Here is a 12,906-nt window from a genome sequence, read left to right on the forward strand (position 1 = left end):
CTCAACAAAGTATCCCTTATGATCAAACCCTTTGGAGTAGCCTCTACCAGTCCTATTTAAAAAAATTATAATTTAATTATAATATAATTTAATAAAAACAACTTTTAATGGTTTAAGGTTTCTACCAACGCGATGGGTGTTTGTGATTAGGAATTCAAAAAGCAAGAAATGCAAGCTGTATATTCTATTATCATTACTGTCAAGAGATTGTCCAAAATACTCTGCAGCTCACGAAAAACGAGGTTCGTAGTATAAATAAAGAATGCATTGGCAGTAATACCGGCAAACAAGGTACAATTAACAATCTGGGAGTCATAATATTGCTACATGTCAAGTTTTGATGGATTTAGGGAGAAAAACCAGCTTGTCGATTCAGATGAGATGTGAAAATGAACCTTTGCTCCCACCTGCTGGCTAAAGTTGTCTACTGTCATCATTAGACTTTTACTTTTCGTAAACGACTCATAACGTTCATGTAATGTACATATATAATTTTTACAAAGGCCGCCTAAATACATTTAGTAGATATCGCTATTTTATAGATTTTAAAGATATTTTTATTGTAAAAAAAAAAAAAAAAAGAAAAAGAAAAAAAGAATCGACGGAACCGTTTGTCGGGGGACGAATTTACGAACGAATCCTACTCACGGATGTATTAAGAACGCCAAGACCCGCCCTTCTATGCAGTCTATGCCTCCTTTATTTCACTGTCTATGGTCCTATCCCCTGACCAATCGGCTATCCTAACCTTAACCATTGAGGTCAAATGCCTAACCCCAACCAATCGAGCTGCTTCATAGGGCGGGTCTTGGCGTGGCCATAATAGGATTCGTACATTTGCTGTCGGGGGCGGTGCCGTACGTCACCGGAAACAGGAAAAAGATGAATTAAACAACAACCGTTGTGAACACCTCCATGCAGCTGGTACGAGGTCAGCATGAATTCTCATTTTAAACAATTTGTGTTGTGTTTTATTAGCTATATTTGTGACAACTGTATTTACACTCACAAGAGGGGAAAACAAACGGTACATGTTTCAGCATGAGATACCGCAAAAGTAATCGTAAAACATTGTAGTTACTTAACGTTAGTCTTAAAAAAAAATCACCACTGACTCACCTTCTTTCTCCTAGATGCCCCACATTTACCATAAAATGCGACGGTTTGGCTTCTCCCTTCTCCGCCACATCTCCTCCCTTCCCTCCTCGTTCACTGCCCCCTCAGTCACCAGGACTTTCTGCCTCCACCAAGGGGTCTTTACTGGTTCGCACACCTGTTACCAGGGCACCTTCCCGGGTCACAGCTGCCTGCACAGGAGGGGTGTGAGCGCAGCCCTCAGGCAGCACATCCAGGACCTGAGTGGGCCTGAGCAGAGGCTGTTGGAGAAACTGTACGAAGGGCTGATTGGAGGACAGCGGGCGTCTCTGGCTGAGTCCATCACTCTGGTGGAGACCCAGCATCCCAGGAAAAAAGAGCTGGCCCAGGTGCTGCTGCAGAGGGTGCTGGTCTACAGGAGGGAGCAGGAGAATCGTAATGGAGGAAAGCCAGTAGCCTTCAGAGTAGGTGTGTGGCCGGTGTTTGAGCGGCTAATGTTTTTTTTTGCCTTTGGCTAATCATGTGTGAAGACAACACCAAGGGGTCTTCTTCCATGCAAACTGGATGCATGCTTACAGTAAGCTGCAGGGAAAGTACCCCCTGTGCACTATACTATACAGTTCTTGGCCACTTCATTATTATGTAAGATACATTAGAACATTAGAAGCACCTTTCAGTATAATCCAGTCCAGTTCAACACTACTGCAAAGTACCACCTTAGTAATAAACGTATACTGTAGTTAACTTGATACCTCTCTAGCAGTGTCAATCAAAACATTATTGTCTTTGCAAAGGTAGAGTTTATGACTGAGCAGTTTTACTGGATTACAGTAGATTTTTACAGGTGTAACTAATAAAGTGCCTCCTTTAAGTTCCTAGCAAGTAAAGTAAAAACACAATCTGCTGTGTGTTAGTATGTGGTAGTTTGATTAAACACAACTTTATTTATGATTGTGGACCTGCTAGCACAATATAAGCTAAAATGAACTTAACTTCTTTAGAAAAGTATTTGACACAAGGCCCCTCTACAAGACAGGGCCACAGAAATGCACGGCCCATGATCTAGAGTTGGGAGGTTGGAGGAGTTGCTGGTTGTGAATGAATTTTTCCTCACTGTGAATTTCCATTTCAAAGTTTTCTTATCAAAATACAGTGTTCCTCATGTTCCTCACCACAGAAACACGGGAATCTCCTGGATAATTTAACGAAAGTATTGACTTATTGTATGCCAACTTCTGAAGCAAATTCAAAACGCTTCGTCATTGAATTTGTGAACAAAACATTGCGCCATAGTTTCTAAATTAATTCAAAATTGACCTAAAATCCAAAAGTGAACTGATTTAAACTACTGAATATTTTTGAGGTTTGACGTTTTTAAACTTGGTGATTGGATTTGTCATGCACATTTGCAGTCATAGTTTTTATGTACACAGGCTTGAACCTTAGTGATGTTGTTGTTGTAAAAGGAACACGCCGGCTTATTGGGACTTTATCATATTCAGCGTATCCCCCCAGAGTATACCCTTCTCATCTCTGTGCGTGTCGTAACTCTGTCTGGCACTGCTAGCCTAGCTTAGCACAGATCCTGGAGGTAACCGTAAGTGCTAGTACTAGCTGGTACCAGTAAGTGACAAAATAACGCCAATATTTTCCTATATACATGTTGTGATTTGTATATTCACAGCGTGTACAAATAACAAGGTCACATGAGACACAGCCATCTTCTAACCGTATACATACTGGGAACTATATTCTCAGAAGGTGAAGCACTGATACTTATGCTACTTGGGCGGAGTGATTTGCTCGCAGCACCTCAGAAGCCCCGTGGTGAGGAGCAGAGACTAACAACGGTGCTTTTCAGGTGTTGCGCTCACTCCGCCCAAGTAGCAGTGCGTCACCTTTCTGAGAATATAGTTCCGAGTATGTATACAGTTAGGCCGGCCACAGACTGGATGCGTTGCGTGAGCGTGTCAGCTGCGTGGCGTGTCCATTTTTATTTTGGCTCCCATATTAACAGGTTAGAGCTTGCAAACTACCTGCGTGACACGCATGTCTCTGGCCAAAACCGACGCCTATTTTTCACGCAACACGCAAGATAGAATAGGAAAATATGTTTATATGTAATTTTGACACAAATACATATTAATAAATGACATTTGAAAGTCTCTATATTTTTACATAAATGCAGATATAAATATAAAATAAAAATAAAAAGATTCTTATCGATTTTCAAATGTCGCACCTGTCAATACTGTAGCCTATTTTGCCGTCAATACTGCCGACGTTGTCTTTGCTGTAATCAAATCAGTATATTTTTATGTTTAACATGAAGTATACTACTGCTTGAGTGCAGGGGAAATGGGAAACATACATGTGTACAGACACGGCTAGCAGCAGCAGCGCTGCGTCAGACACGTTTCTGGTGTGCAAAGACATAGAAAAATCCACGCAGCCGCCATGCAGCTGACACGCAACAGAAACGCCACGCTCACGCCACGCATCCAGTCTGTCGCCAGCCTTAGAAGATGGCTGTGTCTCATGTGACCTTGTTATTTGTACACGCTGTGACTATACTAGGGCTGCAACTAACGATTATTTTCATAGTCAATTAATCCATTGATTATTTTCTCGATTAATGGATTAGTTGTTTGATCTATAAAAATGTCAAAACATGGTGAAAAATGTGGATCAGTGTTTCCCAAAGCCTATAATGACGTCCTCAAATGTCTTGTTTTGTCCAAAACTCAAAGATATTCAGTTTACTGTCACAGAGGAGAGAAGAAACTAGAAAATATTCACATTTAAGAAGCTGGAATCAGATAAATAAAAAAAAAAATTTAATAAAAAAATGACAAACTGATTAATCGATAAAATGGCAGTAGCAGTAGGATAGATGGAGCAGGTTACCTCCAGGATCTGGGCTAAGCTAGGCTAGCGGTAGGGGCATCAGACAGAGTTACGACACGCACAGAGATGAGAAGGGTATACATGGACTTATCTAACTCTGGGGGATACGGTGAATAAGCTAAAGTCCCAATAAGTTGGCGTGTTCCTTTAAAGTCATTCTCCTTGAACACAGATACAGTGAGAGCAGTGCACCACACATGCATTTCACATGCAGATGCTCTCTTCGTCTTGTCATGCCAATGACAATTAGATTTTTAGAGAGCTGCTACATCAGTTCAGTCACCAGTTTAAAACCTGTAGGGGTGAGATTTACACTGCTACTTTTTTTTATTTTATTGAAGCCTGTTTTAAAGTTATATAAAGTCAGAGAAAACAGTTCTCGGTGCCATTTGTTGCTGATTCGATTGCTTTGTTGATTTTTCAGGTCTGTCCGGTCCTCCAGGAGCAGGGAAGTCGTCCTTCATTGAGGTGGTGGGGAAGATGTTGACAGGACGTGGACATAAGGTTTCAGTGCTGGCTGTTGACCCGTCCTCCTGCACTACAGGAGGTAAACCCAGATTGTCATATGAAACTGATGAAGCGCTGTTATCGGGTGCTTTACAATGCACAATAGATTTTAGTTGTCTGACTATGTTTGTGTATGTTTTGATGTATTAATTAGGCTACAACTATAGTATTTGTAGAATCAACAGCAGCACTGTTAAACTATGTATGAATGTCAAATTCATGCTACAACCAGACTCATCCCTCTCGTTGCAGGCTCTTTGATGGGTGATAAGACTCGTATGACTGAACTCTCCAGGGACATGAAGGCTTTTATCAGGCCATCTCCGGCCTCAGGAACACTTGGTGGAGTCACCAGAACAACTAATGAGGCCATTGTTCTCTGTGAGGGAGCGGGATATGACATTGTCCTTGTAGAGACCGTAGGTAAGATGCTGTGTTTCCACATATATCTCAAAGTGAATTTTCAGGCTATAATATTGTATTATTTATCCTCATTAAACAGCTTTCTTTGAAGCAATCCTGGTTTCACCCTGTTAACTGATTTTTCCTGTTGTAATATACACCTTTTTAAAAATACAATATTCCCCCTTACCCATCCATCATATTAAACTCGTCATTTCAGTTTAATTGTTTCTTCAATAAACAGAAAAATGGTGACTCAGTACAGTACGCCAAGTATCGACCTTTTATTATATAAATTGAACACATGATAATATAACTTTTTTACTAGAATAATAAAAGAAATAATAAAATTGAAGTGAGATGAACAAACAAAGTCGAGTTTTTAGATAAAACAGATGTTGAAAATTGTTTCCCTTTGGGGAAATAATTTGAAGATGGAAAAAAGGTAAAACATTGCAATATATAGTAGAATATCGCAATATGTTTAAAATCGCAATAATATCGTATTGTGACATAAGTATCAATATAATATCGTAGTGGGGATTCCCACCCCTATTTCTCAGTAGGGCTGCATGCCAGTGTCAGAAATGACACAATCCCTTTTTGTGTGTTTAACAAAATAAGCCAAACCTTACTAATTATCAATGTTCAGTGCTATTCTAACTTTTCCTTACAACAACTTTACCAAATTAAATACAGTATAAAATTAATAAAATTGCGTTTTAAAGTCAGGAACTATCTGATCAAAGAATTAAGAAATTAAACAAAAATCGTTGTATTCGTTGTAACTCAGTACTCAGTTTTAATACTTAGTGCTACAGACACAATTTGGTCAGTACAGTTCAAAGTTTTGAGGTTTGCAATTATTCAGTGTGAGTTTGTGGAAGCTCATGATTATTAAAAAGCATTTTTGAACTTCTGAACAAGTCCTGACCTAGACCCTTTTATGGCGAATTGCTTTTATTTTTTTTCCTGTTCATACATGATACCTTAAAATCAATTTAACTTACAATGTCACTGCAGGATACAACGTTCATATTGGGGGCTCGTCATTGTGGATTTAGTTTTATATTGAGGATTTTCACTTGGTCATTGACTTACTTACGTTAGTCTGATTTGCAGTAAGAGTAAGCAGCGTTATTTTGTCATATTACTAATCAGTGGTGACACTTAACCCTGTCTTTTTGTCTCCAGGTGTGGGTCAGTCAGAGTTTGCAGTAGCTGACATGGTTGACATGTTTGTGCTGCTGATTCCGCCAGCAGGGGGCGACGAACTCCAGGTCAGTGAAAAACACCAGCACCAGCAACAAGCCCATCGGTGTGAGATCCTGTTTCAACTTTTGGGAGCTGGGAGAAAGAGAATAAAAGATGTGTCAGGTTGAATAATGCTGAAGTCTAATCTGGCAGGCATAAAGTTGGTTCTGCATAATGGCATTATAACAATTTACCGAATTTTATTCGTTGTCACCATATAAGCTTCAGATACATTTGTTTACTTTGCACACAACTTTTCAGTTAAAAGTTTTAGCAAAAAGATTTTATGGAGTGAAAACACTTTTTGATTTCAGCCTCATTATTCTAACACCACAGGCTCCGTGATGAAGGAAATAGATATTCTCATCTACAAATAGAATTACCTTCCTGCATGAATGCATTTACAAATGTAGTTTGTTACGCTACACTGCCTTTTCTGTCTGCATTTGTATGTAAAGATGAGTATGTTGACCAAAGCTATATGCTAATCAATTTATCATTAGAGCTAGATTAATGACTTAATTAGCACAACTCATTAGGATTAATATTATGGTGATTAGTGTGGGACATGAAGTTGCTCAGGTGGAATTTGTTTTGATTATTGTAATTATATCTTAAATGTAACACATTGCATTAAAAAATTCATCAGACTAACAAACGGTAAATGTACGTTATTCAGATTGCAAGTACAGTATTCCCAACAGCACGGTTTGACTGAAACTACAGTTCAAAAGGTGAAAGGCACTTTTTAGAGTAACAAATAAGCTTAAATGCTTTTCCTGTTTTGGATCAGTTAGAAGCAGAGAGCAGTGAGGGATGGATAGAAAGCAACAATATCAACAATAATAAATAAGTAAACTGGCAGCCAACCCCATCTCCATCCATCCATCACTCTGTACACGGATCCCTCAGCAGATTAGGTGTCTAGACATGAGCTTTATTTACAGTGTTTTGAGAAGTAAATGAGCCTCGCTGTTTAATGCCAAAATCTCTGTCCAGGGTATCAAGAGGGGCATCATTGAGAGGGCAGACTTGGTGGTGGTGACGAAGTCGGATGGAGACCTAGTGGTGCCAGCCAGGAGGATCCAGACTGAATACACCAGCGCACTCAAGCTGCTCAGGAGACAGTCCAAGTCCTGGAACCCTAAGGTGTGTGTGTGGGTGTAGGCAGTGTAGTAAGTGACGGAGCCAACAACAGAATGATTAGGCATTTAAAAAAAAAAAAGGATAATTGACAACTGTTCAACATTTGACCTACTAAGTATCACTGCCCTGTGGACCCAACGAGCCACCCCAATGAGAGGTCAGCTGACCCAGGAGGGGGCGGGAGGATGATGATGAGGGTGATGATGATGGTGATGATGTCATGGCATCATGGTTTCAGTACTGCAGTGTCTCACCCCTCCCTGCATGTCCCAGCTCACCCGCCTGCCTGCCTGGCCTTGTCCCTTTGTTTTCCCAGCCCAATGCAGCATCTGCCCACTGGGCAAGCTGCCAGGAAACGCCCCCACCTCCCACCCCTCTCCTCCTCACCCCCACCCGCCTACTCTGCTCTGAATACTCGGCTGCTGCGTCATGCATTTTGCTGATTAGAAGCCTGCGCACTCAACATAAAAGCTGATAGGCTGCTCTTCATAGTCTCCTCTCTGTATTTATCCTTACTTTTGCTGTCTTGCCCTCTTTTGTGTCTGTCTGTGTGGCCTACAGTAGCATATTCTATGATTGAGTCTCTCATCACTTTATCAGTCTGCCTTCTTTTGTCCACCTCGCTCACCATGAAAACATAAAACATGAATGGCGTGACATGAATTCTACTTTGATTTCCAAGTTCTTGGTAATACGTGAAAGATCTTGAGACTTAATGATACACTTTAACTTTAACAGTTAGGGCTGCAACTAACAGTTCTTTTCTCAATCAATTCTTATTTGATCTATAACATGTCAGAAAACTGTTAAAGAGAAATACATCAAAACATTCAACTGACATCAATATAAAACGCTGAAAAGCAGAAAATTCTACATTTGGAGTTAAAAAGACTTATTATATAATTGACATGGGCGTCAGTTTGGTTTGAAATGTGCTTGGGACACAGGCGCATTCGTAAGTACATTTCCAGAAGTGCTGGGTACAATGACGCATTCATTTTTTTTTTCTCTTTCGCACAGGTCATGTTTTGAAAGACGCTGTCCTGTAGCTTATTAATGAATAAAAACGTGGTTTAATGTACGTAAACAATGATCAATGATTACCAAATTTCCCTCTCATATTGCTCCTCATTACCACTGAAAACTGTCAAAAAAATCTAACCCAAACTCCAATTATTATGGACGTTATCTGACATTAAGCGTTTCTGCTTCACATTTTCAGCAGGGCAGCAGAGCGGCTGTGGGTTGACTCCCCACGGTTCTCATGGGCTTTATAAGTCCTAACATGAAAAGGCTTAACGTGGTTTAATGTACCTAAACATCGATCAATCATCACCACATTTCTGGTTCAATTTTTTTGACAGTTTTCAGTGGTTATGAGGAGCAATATGAGAGAGAAATTTGGTAATCATTGATCATTGTTTAGGTACAAGCTTTTTCCTCGCCATAAGCACCAATGAAGAAGACAACGCTAATGTGAGATAACTTATATAATCATTGGATTTCGGTTTAGTTCTTTTGACAGGCTTAAGTGTTCATTACAAGATATGGCCATGAGAAATTTGGTGATCATTGATCGTTGTTTAGGTACATTAAACCATGTTAAGCTTTTTCACGTTAAGCAGAATGTCCCGACAGCGCAGCAGCAGATTGCGTGTGTGTGTCTGTGTCTGTGTGTGTGTGTGTGTGTCTGTGTGTGTGTGTGTGTGTGTGTGTGTGTGTGTGTGCCCTGTGGGGATAGAGATTGTTGTGGATTTTTTGGCATCTGTCGCTCAAGAATTATGTGTTATGGACTTTTTTTTAAACTAAATTGAGCTTGAGGTTTTCAAAAAATGTGGTGGGTACAAAATGACTCATGACGAAATCTGGTAGGTACGCGTACCCACTGCCCCCACCGAAATCGACGCCTATGATAATTGATTATCAAAATAGTTGGGCTTAGCCTCCTGATGGTGGAAGAAGTTTGTTTAAAGTTTATTCTTATTCTTTAACAATTTTCAATTGTCTTTACATATTTATTAAAATCAAGCACTTTGTAACCCTGCTTTTGAAAAGTGCTGTATAAATAAGGGAAGGGAGGGAAAACCCTTACTTACTTTACTTAGTTCTAATCTCGGTTTGAGGTAGGAGACTATGCATACTAAGAAGGGCCGCGGCGTGAAGTTTGAAAGGTGTTGGATTATGGGAAGTGTAGGATGCAGTGTTTTGGAGCTCGATCTGTCTCTTGCAAGTCCTTCAATCTTAAGAAAGTGCAACACTAAATTGCTAGAGTAGCCCTTTATAGGGTCAGTTCACCAACGTATTTTCTCTCTTACCTCTTTAACAGTTTTCATAAAAGACAAATTCATCAGGAGAAAAGTTGTTCCACTGAAAACCATTCACAGTGAGGTCTGTGGATTATCCAGAGAAACAGGAGCATTTGTTTCTGGAAGAAAAAAAACCCTTTAAATTAAAATCATTGCACATAGCACAATAAACACAATTCCATTCAACTCTGTTGCACTGGGGAGGAGGCGAAGCTCTTAGAGACTGATAAGGTATCTTAAAACATGGACAAATAAAAATAAACCTGTCTACATGGCTAGACACCAGTAAGGTAATATGTTTGATGGTTTTTATGTTATTTTGATCTAGCCCTTTAAATAGGATAATTTGTGAATGTACAGTACATTTAGGCTCACAAAGTTTGATTTCCTGTTTTTGCATCAGACTCAAATCAAGCCCTCATAAAATGATTAACATAATGATGTAATTACAGGATTTATAATTGGCTGTGGATCACTGGCCGCCAATATTTATCAGGCTGTCACATTCAACTTTGTCGTTTACCAGTTGATGCCAAATTATCTCCAAATGATACATGTAATGTCATTACACTTTAGCAGCCTGGAGATTGTTGTGTATCTGTGGTTTTATTTGACATCAACACTGAGGTCTAGTCTCATCTCTCCTCCTCCAAAATCCCCTTTCTCTTTTTTATTCACAAGTGTAATAAAGTGAGAAAAAACACAAGGTTAGCTTTTATAAAGGCAGTTTAATGGGTCCTAAATGCACATCTGAATGAATGGCATGACCTTTTTTTTTGTATTCTGAGGCTCTTTCACTTTTGTGTCTGCGTTTTGAACATTACCCTAAATTTCATCATGTGCTTTTAAATCTGCAGCAAGCTCTGAAAAGAGACATGCAGTCAGTTGAACTAAACACATAAGTGACATTTATCCCCCAGATTGCTTGTGTGAACAAGGTGTTCTAGGATGACAAATACTTCTACTGTTTTGTAAAGTGGCATGACAGCTTCTTACAGGATGGAAGTGCATCGCAAAAAAATCATCTTAAACATAGAAAAAGAAAACATAGAACGGAAAAATCAGCAACTCCCCAGACTCAATTGCAATTGGCTATATGCAAAACCCTCTGGTATTATAAAAAAAGCGTAATACACCATTAAATTCTGTATTTGTCAAATAAAATCATACACATGTTCAGGGCTACTTTTTATTGTTTGTAAACAATGCACATGAATCAACACTTACATTTTGAATTAATGTAAATGTGTCGTGGTTGCACTCGTAGGCCCAACACGACAACAAACAAAAATGGGAAAAAAACAGACCCTATATCAAGTGACCACCTGGTGGTTGAAAAAGAGACTCTTTAAATTCACACATGCATCCCCCTCCCCTCCTCTTCAGGTGGTGCGTGCCTCCTCACACACCAGTGAGGGCATCCCAGAAGCCTGGGCCAAGATGGAGTCGTACCGGGACGCCATGCTAGCCAGCGGTGAACTGCAGGGGCGGCGGAGGGCCCAGCAGAAGGTTTGGATGTGGAGTTTGATCCAAGAGAACGCCCTCTGCCATTTCCAGAATCACCCCAGCGTCAGAGAGGCTCTACCCCACCTCGAGGAGAGGGTCACCAAAGGAGCCATCTCCCCAGGCCTGGCTGCTGACCTGCTTCTCAAAGCCTTCTCATCATCATCATCACCACAGTAATCAGTGGGACTGCACCTTTGGGGATGGATGGATGGATGCCTCATGGCTGATCAGGGCCACTCAATGCAAAGGAAAGCCAGGACAGATTGAGAATAAGTGCCCTTGACACTGTGGTTTGCACACAAAAAAGCTGTCTTGCCCTTTTTACACTTAATTTGAAATTTAAAACACCTAAGAAAGAAGTCATCCCTCCACAGAAACTTTGGTTTCTGCATGCTTTAATTCAAATCAGGAGAGGGAAGAGAGTGCTGACAGTTTTCACTTCTTACCTACTGCTTTAAGACACATCCACATCCATTTGGACAGCAGACAGCAGAATAATACATTTCAATCACTGCGAGATACAAAATGTTGCACCGTCAATAGCCTGGTTTTTCTAAAGCAGATACTTGGGATTGTCTGCTTGGACAAAGACACTACAGGCCCTCAGGATCAGTTTGAATGAGATTAGTGCAAAACATACAGAGGGGTGTAAAGGCCATGTTGGTACATTTGGGGTTTGCACAATACCCATCACTTTACGAACAGGGTCATTATTTGGTGAAGCTGTGACTTGTTCTTCATGCCATAAATATTGACATGACATGTACTGTAGTGGTGTGATCTGTGATCATTTTTACTGACACTGTTGCCCTCCTTTCTCATCCAATGATCAATAATACACACTATGTATTACCCAAAAAGAACATTTTAAATTAAAGGATCAGACTTAGAGAAATATGATTTGTTATGGTCAGGTGTTTCATTGCTCTTGTAAAGCTAATTTCCCTTTGCAAAGCGACTTGACTTAACAAAATGTTTTTCTTCACTATGTGTGTTACGAGTTGAATATTATATAAAAAAAAAATTGGTGTGAATAACATTAAATCTGTCAGTAGAGTTGGCCGAGCTTTTCTCCGTCCTTGTGTTTGCTCATGATATGAAAAAAGGGGGCGTGATTAATGTTACCTCCTACGAATATTAGCCCTGAGATTTGTCAAAGACCTAATGAATTTTTTCTGCAATTTTCAGAAATGTCAGTGCTAGGTATCCCCTGAATGCTTTTAAATCAGGCAAAACACACTTATTTTCAGAATTACTTACATAATGCACTGCACTCCTGGACGCCACAAGAGAATTAAAGACAAAGAGAAGTCATACACTCATAACTCCAGTGCAGCTACTGTATTCATTTAAACAGAAATGCTGCTTTATTAAGGATAACAGTAGTAGCCGACAGTGACATGTGCATGTATAATCTATATAAAGGGTAAGAGGATTGTGGTAATATCCTGCTTAAAATATCAGTGCAAACAAGGGCTGCAACTAACTGTTATTTTTACTATTGATCTGTCAATTACTTTTTAAAATTAATCTATTAATCATTTAGTCTATAAAATGGCAGAAAAATACCCCTCACAATTCCTAGAGCCCAAATTGACAACAGGACATTGCTCGATTTTGTCTGACCAAACGAAATATTCATATTATGATAATATAAAACAGAGAAAAGCAACAAACCCTTGCATATGAGAAGCGGTAATCTGCAATATTTTTGCATGATAAATTACTTCTATGATAAATCATTTATCAAAATTGATTAATTTTCTGTAAATGGATTAATTGT

The 12,906-nt window shown here is 39.6% G+C and overlaps 1 protein-coding gene across 2 annotated transcripts; it reads left to right on the forward strand.

Annotated features, from left to right (window-relative positions):
- Nucleotides 1-820: 820 nt before the first annotated feature.
- Nucleotides 821-12,185, forward strand: mmaa (metabolism of cobalamin associated A). Of its 2 annotated transcripts, none has more exons than XM_031276950.2 (7): nt 821-931; nt 1,134-1,563; nt 4,427-4,549; nt 4,762-4,932; nt 6,106-6,191; nt 7,165-7,314; nt 11,004-12,185. In XM_031276950.2, the coding sequence occupies exons 2-7, from the start codon at nt 1,134-1,136 to the stop codon at nt 11,298-11,300; spliced, it is 1,257 nt and encodes a 418-aa protein (XP_031132810.1). In that variant the 5' UTR covers nt 821-931; the 3' UTR covers nt 11,301-12,185. The 2 variants fall into 2 exon arrangements, with proteins under 2 accessions (XP_031132810.1, XP_035855982.1); XM_036000089.1 differs by having other exon boundaries at nt 875-924.
- Nucleotides 12,186-12,906: the final 721 nt, after the last annotated feature.

This window comes from Sander lucioperca, chromosome 4 (genome assembly GCF_008315115.2).
Source record: "Sander lucioperca isolate FBNREF2018 chromosome 4, SLUC_FBN_1.2, whole genome shotgun sequence".
In the NCBI taxonomy this organism is placed as follows: Eukaryota; Metazoa; Chordata; class Actinopteri; order Perciformes; family Percidae; genus Sander; species Sander lucioperca.